Source organism: Parasteatoda tepidariorum, chromosome 4 (assembly GCF_982258835.1).
Source record: "Parasteatoda tepidariorum strain Cologne lab strain chromosome 4, Ptep-v5.0, whole genome shotgun sequence".
Lineage (NCBI taxonomy): Eukaryota > Metazoa > Arthropoda > Arachnida > Araneae > Theridiidae > Parasteatoda > Parasteatoda tepidariorum.
The window spans coordinates 54,212,950-54,231,572 of record NC_141758.1 but is presented as its reverse complement, the minus strand read 5'-3'; the positions used below and the strand labels follow the sequence as shown (position 1 = coordinate 54,231,572).

The 18,623-nt window shown below is 26.6% G+C and overlaps 1 protein-coding gene across 1 annotated transcript in view; it reads left to right on the top strand.

Moving 5' to 3' along the window:
* LOC107440346 (importin-4) overlaps nt 1-18,623 on the top strand; it is a 47,128-nt gene that overhangs the window by 17,703 nt on the left and 10,802 nt on the right. The window contains exons 11-21 of the mRNA XM_016053252.2: nt 18-71; nt 1,782-1,891; nt 3,146-3,254; nt 6,020-6,167; nt 7,203-7,319; nt 11,462-11,578; nt 12,667-12,790; nt 14,024-14,141; nt 15,659-15,792; nt 16,020-16,097; nt 17,800-17,963. Coding sequence (XP_015908738.2) covers nt 18-71; nt 1,782-1,891; nt 3,146-3,254; nt 6,020-6,167; nt 7,203-7,319; nt 11,462-11,578; nt 12,667-12,790; nt 14,024-14,141; nt 15,659-15,792; nt 16,020-16,097; nt 17,800-17,963 — 1,273 coding nt within the window. The remainder of the gene's footprint in view (nt 1-17; nt 72-1,781; nt 1,892-3,145; nt 3,255-6,019; nt 6,168-7,202; nt 7,320-11,461; nt 11,579-12,666; nt 12,791-14,023; nt 14,142-15,658; nt 15,793-16,019; nt 16,098-17,799; nt 17,964-18,623) is intronic.

Sequence of the window (18,623 nt, the reverse complement as noted above, 5' to 3'; positions counted from 1 at the left end):
CTGCATAATTATTTTAGGCTCTTGATATAATGGCTTTACATTTGCCTCCAACTAAGTTAATGCCTTTGATAGTAAGTACATATTCTTGTTTATAAATATTATAGTTGTGTTATATGTTGAATAGTTATAAATATCATTTAGTGTTTGATGTAATATCTTATAAAATGTATAACTGAGAAATATTAGTTTTAATTAGCTATTGTTTGTTAGAATTTAAAGCATTTAATAATTCTTTATTTTTAAATTTGTTTTAACTAATACTCATATATAAGTTAAAGTTCAAGGCTTTTTCATAAACTATTTTTCCTTTAAATTAAGCATGGTAGTTAAAAAATTTAATTTGTTTATAATTTTTTTTCTGCTGATAAAATATATTGTAGTATAAATACAGTTGGATCTATTAGATCCGATGTTTCAGTCTTCATTATATTAATTTTAATTCATTTGTTATCACTGTATATCGAAATGTCGAGGTAAAGTAAAAAATGGAAATGGACACCCTAAGTAACTTCTGATAGAATGATAAGATCTTTCCGTTCTAGGAAACAATCTTAATGGTTTGATGGCATGACCTCAACTATGCTAATTAATTAGTGGAGATTATATTTTAAGTTATAAAATCAGTCACAATAATGTACTTACTCTGAATAAATGTACCTTTATTTTCAATGGATTTGGATTTCTGACCCTCAAAGTGAAGGGGTAGTCGTAATTTGGGAAATATGTTCTTAATAGTTTTGGTCTAGAGAGTGATCCAGATATTGGACCAGACCCTTTAATGTTAAAATTTTTTTGTTGTAAATATCACCGTATCTTGAAAACTAGTTAAGCGAATTTAAAAAATTTTGTACACAATTCTAAAATTTGTTTATCTGAAAAAAATTTTGTACATTATGATTCAAAATTATTTTGACTATTATTAAATAAAGTAATAAATATTTACTAAAAGTTATATTTTGCATGGAATTATCTTTAGATAAACTAGTTTTAAAATTATGTGCAAAATTTTTTCAATTTGCTTTATAAGTTCTCAAAATATGTGGAAATACTCAAAAAAATAAATTAACATTAAAATGTCCAAACTTTAAACCACTCTTCTGACTGAACTATAGGGAACATATTTCCTAGGTTTCTATTAACCCCCCCCCCCCCCCCCCCGCCATATTTTGAGAGTTAGTAATTCGAATCTCTTTAAAAATGTTATGTACACTCAGACAATTCATTTTTGTGTATGATTTCAAAACTTAAAACATCGTCCACTCTAATTAATTAGCATGTTTGAGGTCACCACTTCAAACTATTATTAGATCAAAAGTTATTCTGTGTGGTCTATTTCTTATTTAGCACACTGTATAATAGGATAGTGTTTTAGAAAAGGTGTATAATTCATAAAAAAGTAGTTTTTTGAGGATAAGAAGTAGTTTAGCTGAAAAGTATGGCATATTGCCTGCTTTTCAGTTAAGTAAAGACAAAGAAGAATGTTTTAAGACCTCTAACAAAGGCATTCTTAACATGAAATCTATCATTAATTAGGCTTAAAAAGACTTTAAAATTTTTTTTTTGTAAATATATTAATTTTAAGCACATTCATAGTTATCTTTAAACTAAACTATATTTAAAAAAATAATTATAGTCTTTGGCTAATTAAACATTTTCTGGTTCGTTTTCAATTAAAAAGAGTTTACTGTACTATATGTTGATTTTCGTGTAATTTATTTATGCCCTTAATATTTAAAATGTCAAAGTATTAATAATTTTTTCTTCTTTCTAAATTGAAATAGATGCAATACGTAAAACCTGCCTTTGGACACCCGAACCCTCATCACAGGAAAGCAGCTTTCCTTGCACTATCTGTTATTGCTGAAGGTTGTTCAGAATACATTAGAGAAAAGTATTGCTTTTTTTTAAAAACAATTTTTGATTTTACAATTTTTGCTTGTGTCTCTTAAATATTTCTCATTAAGGATGTAACCATTATTTGGTCTATTCAGATCATTTAACAAATATTTTATTTTCCTAATGTTTCGCCAAATATTCAATTGAGCATTCAGCAAAGTAATTTTTTTTTTTTAAATTTGAATAGATTGAATAAGGATTAATCTAAATTATTTTATATTCTTCATTATTTAAAACAGTTTTTACATATGCTTGTTAAGTTCTAAAGTTAAGTTTTTCTTTTATCTAAGTATAGAAACTAATCTAATTTCTTCCTTGATCTAAGTTTATTTACAGCTATTACAAGTGTTCTATGTGTGATCCCTTGGTCACACTGCATACAGTTCCTGCTAGACTCAATTCAGCATATTATCAACAGTTTTCATTGCGTTTGTGATCTTTCAAAAAGTTCTGCTAAATCATAGGGTAAAGAGGGTTAAAAAAAGAAAAGTCTTTTTACATAGCATAGACCTGCTGTCATTGTGTCAATTTAGACTGTTGAATGGAGTTCTGCAGCAACTAGTGTTGTATGTCTTGGGCCAGGGGTTCATATATGAAAATTAAAATAATTTTAAATTGAAACTTAACTATTAATGTGTTTAGAGCAGGTGTTTAGTTTTGCTTTTTATTACAGCTTAAAATCCCCGTAGAGAGTTAAAATTGAAAAAAAAAAAATCTTTGAAGGAAAATTATTTATTCAAAAATGGACTGAAAACCTTTTACAAAATTAACAATTTGATTACTTTTGTGGTAAAGCACTGTTAATTAGTTAATTTCGAACCCATCTTGACTTAATGCTATTTATTATGATAAATGCCTAAAAACTTACTGATTTTTTGTAAAATTAAATTGAAAAGTTAAATAGTCATATCCTTGTTAAAAATTAAATGATTAAAGTAAGAGACCGAACCCTTTTAATTCAGTATAAAAAATGAGAATTTCAAACTAAGTCATCTAAACTTGTATTTATTTATTTTCTTTTAGCAACCGGAAGCGTATAGCTTTACATGATTTCCACAGTTTTTAAAGTGGTTTCAATAGTAATTGCTTTTATGTTGCAATGTTTTGCAGTTTTCCTATTTTTCATAATATAATTTTTGAAAGAAAATTATTCAGATATTGGAACTTATTCATTTGCTTTCTATCTTATTAAGGAAAATTTTTTGTAAATATCAAACTTTTGTTTTAAAATTTAAATGCAATAATTTAGGTATCTGCCAAGTTTTCTACCAATAATTGAGCAAGGAGTAAAAGATCCAGACTCGTGTGTTTGCAATAGTGCTCTTTATGCTATTGGACAGTATGCTGAATATTTACAGGTTAGGTATAGTCTTGAAACTTTCATTTTATTTCACACACTTGAACTCTTTCTTACTCTCTGTCATTGCATTATATAATTCCCAGTAGTAAAAAATATGAATTTGAAATTGCCAGTTTTAAATATATATCAACTTAAATATTTGTTTTGGATTTTTTACGCTCTGTTGATCAACATCAGAATGCTCCAACCCACTGATGTTAGTTTAGTATTCATAATTTTATTTTTCCATTAGTGCATAATGTAGCGTTTAAGGAGATAATATTGTTTTTATGATAATTTTTTTTCCCCAATTCCCTCCTGGATATTGACATTCCTTATTTGGGCATCAGAAGAGCAGATTTGTTGACCACTCTTTCAGGGGCACCATATTAGATGGGCCAACATTGCTCCCACAGTAAGAAGGGTAAATAGTACAGAAAAGAGAATGAAAAAACGTCCATGTGTTGTCCAGGATTCGAACCCAGAATGTGACCACCATACAGTCCGGTCAGCCATGGTGTTAATGTAATATTTTGTTATCGCATATTGTTAGCCTTAGCGCTTAATACACTCGCCTTTTAATTGAATAACTTGCTTAATCGAATAGAGTTAGCTGGAACTAATGGTATTCCTTTAAGCAGGGTTGACTGTATATATATTTTCACGGCATTGATTTTTGTTTTATACATAATTTTTAAATATATATGTATATTATTTAAGAGTCAGTTGTACCACTCATTCCAGGTTTTGTATTTTTCCAGATTAAAAAAAAAAATAATTCTTTTCATATTTTTAGTTTTTTGTCTTATTTATCCTATATTTAGAGTTTTGTGTTTTCTAAAAATCCCCTTTTCTAAGAAAAACAAATGCAGATTTTTAAAAGTAGATTTGAAGAATCGAAGGATTTGAATTCTTAATCCCATATATTCATTTTAATAATGCTAATAGAAACTGCAAAATTTGATAGTTTCAATTTAGGGATTACATAGGGGAGCATGGAATTAACTGGTATCTTGACTGGGTATCTTGCTTGTGTCGAAATTAGATCTATTTTTTTCTAGTCAAACTATTGATTTCACTAGTCAGGAAAAAAGAGCTACCATATTGGCTTGTTGATTAATTCATGGCGTTTGTGAAAATAAATTTGGTTTACCATATCAACACTCTGTTCTTTTGTTTTTAAGCATGTCTTATTTATTGGTCATTGCAGTTACGAAAATTATTTCTGGTGTAATTTATACATTGACTAAATATTCATACCTTAACAAACAATAAAGATTTAGTCCAATGATAACACCGTTCTGTTATGTTTCGGTAACCTCTGTCCTCAAGGTAACACTGGGTACTACCCAATTTTGTCCCAGCCCTTTGAAAGGTTCCGTACAACAGAGAAGTGTAAAAAATAACCACTGCCATGGCTGAACAAAGGTTCTTTTGGGATCCAGAGCAAAATTTATTATGGGCTCCTTCTGCCTAACAAAGAGCTATATTTTTATATTTTATTTAAACAAAATTGTAGTTTTTATATGGATATAAAGAAATTCTATGAATTTTCCTTTTTTTAAAAAACTTTTTAAACAAACAATATGTTTTGTAAACAATTTTTGGCAGAGTCCTCATCAGTCCCAAACCCCTTCTCATGAGTACAGTCTTGACTAAATCACATGTGAATTACATGAATAAATTTCTTACTTTGTCATATAACGTAGAAATGTCTAACTTTTTCCCTAAGATTTTATTAATTCTAAATTTCCAATTGAGTTAGAGTGTGTACACGGTCTTATGAATGGGTTATTTGACTTTTTCTAGAAAAGAAACTCATTTATTTAAGAAGTATTACATCAATGAATTTTCTAGAATGATATATTGAGCATAGCTGAGGAGATGGAATTTTGTAGTTTAACAATTATTATTGATTCATCTCTTTCTTGTGGTTTTAAAAATGGTAGATCCTAATCAACAATGCAATAATGTACTAGAATTTTTTAATTGTGACTTGAGGGATCATCCACGTAAATTTTTCTTGTTCAAAAATTTAAAGCGACATATTCATTGTGTTTTTATTTAAAGATTATTGAAACCTTACTTTAAAATTAAGAAAATCTTGAACTAGGCTACGAATTTCAATTATATATTTGTATGAGGAAATATTAACTAATTAATAAAAAATTTTTTTAATGCAATAGTCATATAAAATTTTTCCATGTATTGAGTTGAAATTGGAATGAGTTGTGAAGTATTGATAAAATTATTCTATAAACTATTAAAACATTTGATTATATTATTTAAGTACTATTTGATTATACTAATAAAACTATTTTATTATATTGTTTAAATAGCTCTTTATATAATTATGAAATTAAGTTTTGCTATATTCCTTTAAGTAAGACTTTGAAGAACTACAGTTATTTTTTTAAAAAAAAAAAAAAAAAAAAAAAACATTGAAATTTATTTTCTTCAAAATTTTTAATTGTTAATTTTCAGTTTTTACTTTATTAAAAATTACATGAAATGGCTTGGAAATTGATGCTACTATTTTTGCTAGATTATAATTATAAACTGCTTAAAAATTTATTTATTTCTTCCAGTAACTTGTTTCTTCTTGATAACAAGCTTCTTCCATTTCATTCAGTAGGGTTGGGAAAAACCTACTTTTATTGGGTTGATTTTTTTCTGTGGCTATGCCCACTTAAATTAATTTGCTCTTACTGGTATAAAATATTGTGATGCATTTGTAAAATATTTATTTTCTAGATGTCAAAAAAATTTTATTTCCATTTTCAGCCTGATATAAGTAAATTTGCCCCTCAAATATTGCCAGTTTTATTCGAATTCCTGCAACAAACATGTGTTCTGTTACAACAAGGTCATAAAAAGCCACCTAGTTTAGTGAGGACTTTTTATGCTGTTGAGAGGTTTTGTGAAAATTTAGGTATGTATGGTGTATCTATGTAAATTACATAACATAATTCTTTAGTGTGATTCTTTTGTTTCATGTTTTTATGTATTTTGCTTGTGCATATCACTTATAAGCTTTAGTGATTCAAGTTTCTGTTCCATTCTCTTTTTATGCTTTAGCATCTTGGGAAGAGACAATTAGATATGTGTGATTTAAATAATTCAAAACTTCTGTCTTCACATTCTTACAACGTTTTAAATACAGTGTTACAGCTCAATGAAATATAAACACACCTACAATCCAACAGTTTTTGGTTGACTTTAGATTTTTGGTGTATCTCCTGCCTTCAAATAAAGTTGAAAATCTCTCGGACTTCAATCGATTGGAACTGAAGATTTATTAATTTTTCTGTCCTCCAAGGAAATGTTATTTTTTAAATTTACTTTTCTGCTAATTTCTGCACTGATGACTTGAACCTATTATCTTTGCGTTTCTGAAAACTGATAGTGTTACTGAACTGTTTATTTGTAGATCCAGGCTACAATGCTTAAACTGGAAGATCATTTCATTTCATACAGTCATTCTATATATAAAGGGAGAAGGATATAAAAGGAATGAAGAAACTTAAAAAATGTTAATGCTAACATTAATAAGTATTAATGAATATTTGATATCTCCTGAACTCCTAAAATATGGGCATATTTGCATTTTTGTATGCTGAATGTAGAAATCTATTTTATTTAAAACAACAGCTCACTATATGTGCTCTGATGAGTTATAATTAATGTATGTTAATTATTTCAAAAAGTAAAAATAGTTTTTTTTTTTTTTTTTTAAATTTCTTATTTAATAACTGTTACTTAAATTTATAAAATTTACTAAAAAGGAAATTTGCCACAAAAACATTATAAAAACAAACAATGCATTTAAAAGAAAACTTACTAACGTATTTATGTATTATGTATTTATCTATGTATTTATTTATGTATTATGTATTTATCTATGTATTTATTTATGTCTTATGTATTTATTAATAATGTATTTATTTATTTTTTTATACTATTTCAGAAGATATAAAGCCTTACTTACCTAACTTAATGCACTGCTTAACTACTTTCCTTACCATCAACACAGAAAATTCTGTCACTGTCAAAGAACTGGCAGTAGAATCTATTGGCTCTGTAGGTAAGTTGTTATGGTTGTGTTTATATTTTTCTATTAGTTGTTAGTTGGTATTATATTTTTATGTATAGCATAACACTTTCCACCTAGCCTGCCTAATTCGATACACATAATTTTTGCTGTCTCTTTGTGTCAAAAATCCATGTCCTACTTTATATAATGTTACATATCCATAATCATCGTTAGATGCATTGATTCCGCCCATGCATTATAGTGCGTCAAATACACTAAACATCGTGGAGGGGACACAAAAATTAAGTTATGGCACATATGGATGCGTAAATCTCCACGGAAAAAAGTATTGTGCCAGCAAAATTGCTCAGCCAAAACCGTAACTATACTTGAGTTATATTTATAAAAAACTCATTTTTTATTGATGAAATAAATAAATAGAATGAGAAACTAGAATAGTTTTGAGGATCATATTACGGTGTTGCATTTCTTTGATGTGGCTGATGGATTATTCCTAATAAAAACTTTAATAGCTCAGATATTAATCTACTTTTGCTTCGAAATTCTTTATTTTGTTTATTTACATTTAATAGCTAAAAATTTGTAAATAAATTAATGAATAATTAGGTAGATAATTTGTACAGGGTTCCTACGGGTCAGGGAAAACCTGGAATTGTCAGGGAATTTTATTTAAACTCCAAAAATCAGAGAAAGTTGCATTTTTTTTTTACAAAAACCTGGAATATTCCTATATCATACCTGGAAAACAACTTGTCTTAAAATTGTCAGCAACAGTAATCAGTTATTGAGATTAGTTAAATATATCTTACATGGTATCAATTTTCATTGAAATTTACCTGGTATACCTGGAAAAGTCGGATTTTTTTTCTGCAAATTGAGTGGAAACCTGTTTGTATTTTTAATTAGATAACCACTTATAGTAAAAAAATGATCCCTGAAATGTGAAAATCTTTTGTTGGAAGGCAGGGTTGGCAGGTTTTTGACATGTGACAGTTTTTGACAGTTTAAACCATGGTTTAAACCGTCACGTCAAAAACCTCACTGTCAAAAATGTCAAAAACCTATATTCATATGTGAATTTTAATTAATGCATAAAATTTATATATTTTTTAAAGGATAGTGTTTCTAAATATGTTCTAGAAAAAATAAATTTAAAATTTTGAGGAAACACTTATATTTTAAATAGTAACCAAAATCTTGTACTTTTGAAAACTCACATCTTTTGTAATATTATGTATTCATTTTCATGTGTTATTGAAAATCTGCAGTGATATTATTAAGAAATTTATTTATAACCAAATTTAGTGTATAGTATAGATTATACTAAAAATTAGACATTTTTAAAGATAAACATTAGCAGTTTTGTACATTAGACATCTTCTTTTAAAGAAAAATCTTTTTAATATTCTTTTAAATCTTCTTAATAATCTTTTTAACATAAGACAATACAAATTTAAGTGCTTTCTGTTAAATACACAGAGTAGTTAGTGTCGATTTACAGTATATTCAGCCTATTCATTTACTATGCTGAAAATTTAGTTTATCCAAATACTTGTGAATTTCATTTTGCTGAATACGATATAGTTTTGTTGAATATCTAAATATTCAGCTGTTGAATAATTACTTCTTGCTTTCAAGATATGCATTATTTGTATTCTTAATACAAGTGGAGAAAAAAAAATAAAGAGATAAAAATTGTTTTAAAATGATAAGTGTAATAATTACAAATAAATATAATAAACAATATGAATTATATTTATCATTATTCATAAATATAACCACTTTTAAATTCAAATTAACATACTGGATAATAAAGATATTCGATATAACATTAAAAAAAATTTTTTATACACTTGTATCTTATATCAAGTTTCTATTTATACAACATAACTTGTAAGTTCCTTATAAATATTAGTTATATGTTCCTTATATGTCAAAAATGCATAGTAATAAACTTTTAATTTTCTTAAGTATCAAAAAGAAAAAAAAACTTTTTTTAAATATAAATATTTAAACAATTTTTGTGCAAAATTTTTCTGCACATGCATTTGAATATAAATTTCTGAGATTTTAAATCTGTTATTTTACTTTAATTTTAATTAAAAAATATTTTAAAACCTGCTGATTACCTATAGTATAATTAAATTTCAATATAATGCATGGCAACTGTTGGTAGTTTTGAAGTTTATATATTTTCTTGGCAAACTTCAGTTTTTGACATTTTTGACGGTTTAAACCAGTATTATACCCTTGTCATGTCAAAAACCACTTTTTGACGTCAAAAACCCAACCCTGTTGGAAGGGCCTGCAGTTTCGAAAGTTAAGCAATCTAGATCAGCTGTTCTTAAATCTCTTTGGCTGTGGAACCCTAAATAATCGACTTTCTTTTGGTGGAACCCCGAGACATCAATAAATTTCATCAGCAATTAATAACAAAAGATTAATCATTGTGAAAATATGTAATGATCTAAATTTTATTAATTTTTTTGAAAATATTTAGGGAATAAATGATGAATGATATATTTTCATCTTATCAATATCTGTTATATAATTGGGTTTTATGTCAGACATTTGAATTCACAGGTCTAGAGCAGCATCTAGTTTAGTTCTTAATTTGATTTTAGTGCATGTATAAAGTGAAAATGAATGATTTGAAGTATCCATTATTGAATGGTTTCTGTTAAATAAAAATTAAGAAAGAAAATAAAGGTTGAGAATACTTAGCAGAAAACGTACTTCTTTATTGTTGAATTTGGTTATTTTTATTTGATGCAAATAATTAATGGAAGAGAATAGTTAGCAGATAACGTACTTCTTTATTGTTGAATTTGGTTATTTTTATTTGATGCAAATAATTAATGGAATTTTTTACAAATGCATATTCTTTTAATAATTCATTCATTATATTACTGTTACAAAAAAACTTGTTTTGAAATTTCTTTCATCGCTAGCATTTCTATTAAATAATTTCATAAAAATAACAGAAATATTAAATAAGTTGTGAATATTTATAAACTTTATTTAATGTACATGATTCTAAAATAACTAGTTCATGGCTGCCAACTGTCCAGAATTTTTCGGATTTGTTCCTAATTTTTAAATCGAATCTGAAATTCTGATATTTTATTTAAAAAATCCGAATTTTCGTAGAATTGCAGTATTTTTGCTTTTAAACCAATACTTTGTTCTGGTCGTCGCAATCGCGCTTCCTGTGATTATTGTGCAGAAGTAATTTGTAGTAGCTTTTTATTGAAAAATACTATTCCAATAGCTGTTGCTGATCATTTCACTAAACTAATAGATCATTTCACAATTGAATCTTAAACAACTAGTATTATTATTTTTAAAAAAAATGTATTGTAGTATTGAAACATTTTCATTAGAAATATTTGTTTATGATGTAGTTTAATATTTACATGTGTTTTATAATTTGGAAAAGAATAATTATATATTAATAGGTAGTGGTTGTTTTTTTTAACTATTATACCGGTATTTCTAATTATCAAATATTAATATTATAAATTTCCAACAAAAGATAGTGTTTATAATTTTTTTTACTAATTTACATAAGGTATTTAAATATATCTATTAATGTTATTATTTAATAGTTAAATTTTTATTTTACTCTTGTAATGGGTGCGTATAATTTTGTCGCATGTAGTGTTCCTAATTTTTGATTCCTAAGGTAGGCGGTTATGCTAGTTAAAAAAAATTCCTAACTCTCAGATCCCCTACTCCTGTGAACTTATCACAAAACCCTAGGGTCAGGCCGCATACCATTCGGGAACTGCTGATCTATAATTTAGAAACTGCGACAGAATTTGACTAGAAATCTCAGAGGCGCCTATCAGCCAGTCTGCCTTTTTTTAGATTGTTGCGAGTTCTATAACCCTAAGGTATCCAAGTAACTTTTTTCCCCTATTTCTTTGACGAGGTTAGTAAAATTTGTTTTGTTACCTTGTGTCAAAATTAAAGAAAGAATTAAATTTTTATGAATATTGGAACAAAATTGGAATTTTTTGGATTTATCTATAACCTGTCAATTGCTGCTTTAATTTACCCAAAGAGTAAAATGCATAAAAATCATTTTCCATATATATATATTTTATTAAATTAAATAGTTATAGTTAAAACAGATAAAGAATAATTAAAATTTTTATTTGTTTTTGAAGCATCTTCTGCCAAGACTGAGTTTGTGCCATATTTTCAACCTGTGATGGAACATCTTCAGAGGTTCATTGCTGACAAACATACTGAAGAAACAAGACCCCTTCAAATACAAGCTATAGGTATAATTTTCTGTCTTTTTACTTAATGGAAAGAGCAATAATTGTTTTAAAACATAATTATTCTTCTGCTATTCTAAGGTTTTCTGTTTGTTTTTTTCCAACAATTATTCTTCAAATTTTAATTTTCCTTTGTGAATTAATGTTATTAAAAAATTCAGATTTCAAAAATCATGTTGACTTGGTAACTTGGAAAAGCAATTCAAATCCTCTCAAATTTACAATGTGTTCACCACTAATAGAGCATATCAAGAAGGTATCTGAGGTGCCATTTATTAAGATTTAATAGTCAAGATTACGATCCTATGGTTGAGTAATAAAACTTTTAGTTGTGAATTTCTTTAATTATCTGGAATGAAATGAAATTTTTGTATGCACACATATACATATATATATATAAAGTACAAAACCCGTTATCCGGAATTCAGAAAACCAAAAAACCGGAAAATTTTTCCGCCATTTTTTTTTTTAAAAAAAAATTATTTTTTTTCCTCATAAGATTTTAGGATTTTTTTTTTTTTTTTTTTTTTTTTTTTTGAAAGATTTTTACCTTACCATCAGTTTGGAAATAATCATTAGTGTATTACTTCATCGTTTTTTCTTCTTTTTAAGATTATTTCCAAAATTATTTTTTTTTAGTTGGGATTAACAATAAAAAAAACGGCTTTTTGTAGCGATTCAGAAAACCGGAAAAATCAGTTATCCGGAATAGCGATGGTCCCGATCGTTCCGGATAATCGGTTCCCTACTGTATATATTTTACACAGAAAATTCTGAATTGTAGAAAAGAAAATTAAAACTTTTTTAGTTTGTATGTTGTTAAAATTAAAACTAATTTTTAGCAAACAAGTTTTTTTCTTTAAAGTTTGAATTGCTATCTATTTAATTCGTAAATAATTTTTTAACAAATTCATTTTCAAACCACATTACTTTTTTAAACAAAAAATTTCAATAATTCCTAAAAAATATTTGGATTTAGTGATCCATTGTTTATATTACTGGATCTGCAGACGATTCACAATAGCAGGGTTTGACTGTTTTGAAAGTGTTTGTGTTTCTAATGCTCATTATTTATTTATTTTCTTGTTTAGATACTCTGGCTATTATTGCTAGATCAGTTGGGGCTGAAACTTTTAAACCCGTGGCACATGAATGTGTCAAATGTGCCATTCATCTTATGATGGAGGTTGACGATCCAGATGTTCGCAGATCATGGTAATTAAATTCATCTTCCTTTCTATATCCTTTCAAATAAAAAAAATCATCATATATATTTGAACAAAAATATAGTTTATTTTAAAGTTGTAAATGACTGCCATGAAACATTAAGTGAGTATGCATAAAACAAAAAAACATATAGCTGCCAAATCTACTGGATTTTCCAGTAGACTACTGGATTCAGCCAGTTTCACCTGGTCTACTGGTTTAGTAAAAATTCTCCTGGTTTTTGTACATTTTAGAATATTTCCTAAAATTGAATAGGTTTCTGAAAGAAAAAAAAAATCCTTATTGAAATAGATTATTGCTTACCTAAATATTTAAATAAACATTACTAATACATAATGAAGGATGCCACATTTAGAGAAATCAATTTGAAACTTTCGTTCAATTTATTTTTATTTAGAACTTCCTTTTTAAGTTAATTAAAAAAAATCTTCTAACTGTCTTTGAATTAAATGCCTTTTACTATTCTAAATTATGAGTGAACATAATATATAACATTATAAGTATATTTAAATCATAACTGGAAAATATTGCAGTTTTTCCATTTTGATTACAATAAAGATCCCTAAAACTCCCTATGTGTAAAATATTTAATACATTATGCAACAATTATCATGAAATTTATAATATTTTGTATAATCTACTAGATTTTTTCCTATCCATGCTGGCAGTTATGATAAAAAGATGATGATTAGACAAAAATTAATAAGTAAAATAAATAAAGTTAACAGTTTATTTTTCCATTACAACCTTCTGTTTGTTGCCACTTTGAAGGTGTGTAATTAATTTTAATTATAGAAAATATTGTAGGAACAAATGAATTATGTTTTAAGCTTTGTGTAGTATATTTTTCATTCGAATATCAATCATGTTACGTTTAAATTATGCCAATTAAGAAAATAATTTTTTTTTTTTAGATTTTCAAATACTTGAGAGTATATTACTTTGTTTAAAAATAACTCACCTTATCTTTCGACAATAATTTTGATCAGTTTTATCAAAAGATTAAATTTTTTAATTTATAAAAATATTCTAATACTAATTTAATTTCATTTAGTATTTTCATTTGTAACTTTAATTCATTTTTTATATTAGTTAAACTTTTAATGCCACTTACTAATGAATATTTTTATTTTTAATTAATCTTCATTGTTAACAGTTAATTTTTTTACTTTTTAATATTATCAATATCTTGTGTTACTCATACATATTTTTATTTTGCAGTTACACTTTAATCTCTTCTGTTTCATGTGTTCTCCATGAAGAAATGGCTCCTTACTTACCTACAGTAATAGAGCGCATGATTACCACTTTAAAATCAAATGAGGAAATAAGTGTGACTGTGAGTATTTTTTCTGAAGATGTGCATTCTTTAAATTTGCTTGTTACTTTTAGTGTTTTGTTACATTTTTTTAGTAATATAAGAGAACCTTGACCAATCATTTCTCAAGGGACCATTCACTACAAAAGATGGATATGAGTCATCATAAAATATCAAATAGCGACTTGAAAGTGTTTGAAAAGTAATTAAGATATGAAAATGAAAATTAATAAATTTACTATAAGTATTAATAAAAATTTAATAAATAAAATTACATGCTTAGTGCATAAATTTTTACATAAAGAAAGATAAATAAATACATTTTTTTATTTGAGAATTTTGGTTTGAACACAATACTTTCCTCTCAAGGCAAATAATAAGTCTGTGACAATTGTAACAGATTATTCTTCATTTTCTGTAAGTTCAATCAAAGCTCTTCATCAGCTTTTTCTTCAGCTCCTGCTGCCATTTTTTGAATCTCTACTACTCCACAAGCAAGTCCTGAGGACTGAAATCTGTCTGGAGAAAAAATCAATGGACTAAATTCCATCAATTAAACTTTCTTTTCTTATTTGAAACATAAAAAAAAAAAACAATAAAAATTCTTTTTTTAAAAACTAATATGACAAAATGATTTAGTAATGATGTCGCACTGCAATGAAAGAATGGTTTCAATACTTTTATTTATCTTCCTTTTGTTAGCCACACTATATCTTATTCTTAAAGTCCTGACAAATAGGATTGATTACACTTAAACCTGGCTTGTGTAACAAACTTCGTACTAATGCTGAATTTAAATTGCTTGAGTTAGCATTTTCTCTCCAACCTATTGAAATGCTGGCAAAAGTTTAATCAAGATTATTAAAAGAAAAAAAAGATTATAGTGCTAGAACAAAAAATAAGTAATGGTGAAGTGAAAAATAGATATGAATGGTTTCAAGGAAAGTTGCTCGTTCAGTGATCTATGCAAGGTTAGCTCATGTTTTCATTTTGTTTGCTGAAAAAAGAAAGAAAAGAACACACTAAATAAAGAGAGAGAAATTTTGTAAAGCAAATAGACAAATGATTGATTTAATATGTAGGCTTATATCAAGGAAAAGTAAATTTTGGTGTCAGTGTGGACTCGTACATATACATCAAACCAGCTGTTTGAAGCTTCCCTCCCCAGCTAGTTTTAAATATAATGTAAATTGGTTTTATCAACATAAGAAAATCATTTAACACAGGACTGTCAAAATGAGATCATGCGCACAAAGAAACGGTTTGTGAACAATGGTTTGTGGGATTGTAGAACAATGGTTTGATGTTCTACTGTATCTATTATTTCTCTTAGCAATCTTTGAAAGGTTCTACAATCAAAATAATTTGCCTAACTTGCTATAAAAACTTATTTAAATATTACTAATCTAATAATTTTTATTTAAATAATATTCTTTTTTAAATATTATTCTTATTTGTCTATATAATTTTTTATTATAGATTATTATTTGTTTCAGTTTATTGTTATTTGCAATAAATAAATTTTTTTTCTTTATCAGACTGATTATGACAAAAACAATGCTTTTACATTGTTTGAGGATGGAGAGGAAGAAGAGACTGAAAATGGTGATATGAGTGATACAAATTTGGAAAATCTTGAAGGTGATGACGAAGAAGATGATGATATCACTGGGTAGGAAGAAATTACTTTTTTAATGAATTTATATCACTACTTTCCAAGTAGTTTTTAGTGTTTAAAACTTTTTATATTTTTGCTTTTAAGCACTAACAATAAATTAAATATAACAAATTAATCTTACAATGAAATTACTAGTTTTTTTTATAAATAGCTTATAAGTTAAATTATGTGTATAAAATTAATTAAGGCTGATGTTATTATATTTTCAATATTATTTGCAGGTACAGTGTAGAAAATTCATATGTAGATGAGAAGGAAAGTGTTTGTGTTGCCTTAAAAGAGATCAGTGCTGAATTAAAGTAAGTTGTTTGATTAACTATTAAAATAGGTTTATTTTTTTTTTAAGGAATTTGTTACCTTTAAATTGTGAATTAATATAATGGTAATTAGTAATTTTTCAATCATTTTTGTAATAGCAACCTGGAATTTTCTACTTATTTATTTGCTGAGAACTAAAAATTCTTCTAAATGTTAACAAATCTGAAATTACAGGAAGTTTTGAAGAAGTATTCTTGCAATTTTATGAGCAAATATTTGCTTAATGATTGTGAACTGATTAAATTAAGGAACAATGGCATAACCGAGTATTAATCAAACTTTAAAAAAGACTAAACATTTGATATGGGGCCATTAAAATATGAATTTTCAAAAAGTATCTCAAAATAATATGGAATAAATTTTGAGCTTATGATGCATTTTTAGGAGTTAATAAGTTAAACAGATACAGATTTAGAATTGCAAGCTCTTAATTATATTTTGATATCCATTAAAAGTATAAAAAATGGAATTAACCAAAAATGAAGACCAAAATTCAAATGCAATAAGTCAAAATGGAAAAGCACTAAAAGCAGCATGAAACTAAAATTGTACACAATTTCAATAAATATTGGATGAAATAGAAATTAAACAAAACCCAAATGAAATTTCAAAAATGGCACGTGAGCAGAAACAGTACTACTTCAGGGTCCACACTGCCCTGCTAACATGCTGGAGCCTTTCTGTAGTCGGTGGTTCAATCAAAAACTGTGTCCCGAGGCCTCATGTAGTGCAAAATAAGAATAATAACACAATACCTCAAAAATTCAAAGATAAATCCAGAAAAACACAATTATATTTAGAAAATACATAATCCAACTGACTACAGAAAGGCTCCAGCATGTTAGCAGGGCAGTATGTCCCATGAAGTACTGTTTTTGTTGACATGCTTTTATTTATTTAATTTTGTTTGGTTTGTATTTAAGTTCTCCAATTATATTTAGATACTTCATAGTTATTTTTCTTTAAAAACAATGTTACATGGTAGAACAGATGAGACAGGCCATAAGTTAAAATCACCTATAAATGATATCCACTATCCATTGAAATCTGAATATTTTTAAAGCTGATTTTCAAAACTAACTTCTATGTATAAATTGTACTAAGTTTTTATTTTATTTTACATATAAGGTTAGTCAAAATTGATAATTATGTATAGTTGTATGTATATTTTCATTTGATTTAAAACACATGCTTTGTTTCTGTTTAAAAATTGTTTAATGAGGATTCCCCTTAGCTATTTCTTAGGAGATAATTTTATATATTTCATAGTACATATTTTCATTTGTAAAGCAAAATTTAACTAAATTGAGCATGAACCACATCCAATCAATTATACCTTATTTTTTGCTTATAATAAATGAAAATCCTGCTAATATTTCAATTGTTAAAAAATAGATTTATTTTAAAATATGATTTAGTTTTAATCTAATCTATTAAAGCAGATGCACATGCAGAACTCAATCAGTTGATTATGGTGATTGGTATTTTGGATTTATGAAAAAGCACAAATTGAAAGATTGTGTTGGTTGAGTACTATTTGTTATATATCGTGTTGTAACTACTTTTTAAAACATTTATGTGTTTGAAAAAATATTTTTTTCTTAATTTCGAATGATTTTTTTTCTTCTAAATTGTAAAAATATTTTAAGGAGTCTTGTTTTCAGTTAATTTTTACTTTTTCAGAGGACAATTTTTAACATATCTTGAAGCTTGTTATGAAGAAGTAAAGAAACTTGTTGAACATTTGTCTGATGATCTTCGAAGAACTGCCATTGCTGCTATGGGGCAGTTTTGTATTACTTTAAACGACATTCATGTTGAAACTTCAAATTTGGAGTGCAGAGTTGGTGAGTAATTAACCAACTGGATATGCTAATTTATTTTTATGTTAATTATCAAATGTCATGAAGGGGAAAGATTTATAAATGCCAGTTTGCTTCTATTTTATGCAGAACTGCATTGTAAAACTGTAAGAGTTATTCTTTGTAATGAAATTAAATTTTAAAAAAAAAATATTTAAAAACCACAAATTGTAAAAATTGTATTTAAAAAATAAATAATTTTCTGTGTAAAATTTTGAACCTCAAGCAACCTTTTGATTGTGTTAACAGTTGGGGGAATATACATAGGATGAAAAATTGTCAAACATAGGGCAAACCTATCGATCACTCAAACATCCGCTCAAAGAACATCAAGGCTATGTTAAGAACTTCACTGTTCACCCATTGTGAAACTATTTCTTGACAGAAGCCCATAGATACTATTTTTCTTGATATAATATCTTCCATAAATGTGTTTCAGTTGTTGACCTGGACTATTGGGAGAGCTACTACATCATTTAAAAAAAAAAAGCTCTTGTTAATGACCTTGCTGCTGTACCATTTTTGGAAATCATTAATTTTGAATTTTTTGTCTCCATATATAACTATTTTAACTATATATTTATCTCTTTGATATGACTCAACCTCTTGTCTGATTTTAATCATCTCTTACCGTTCCTGTATTTT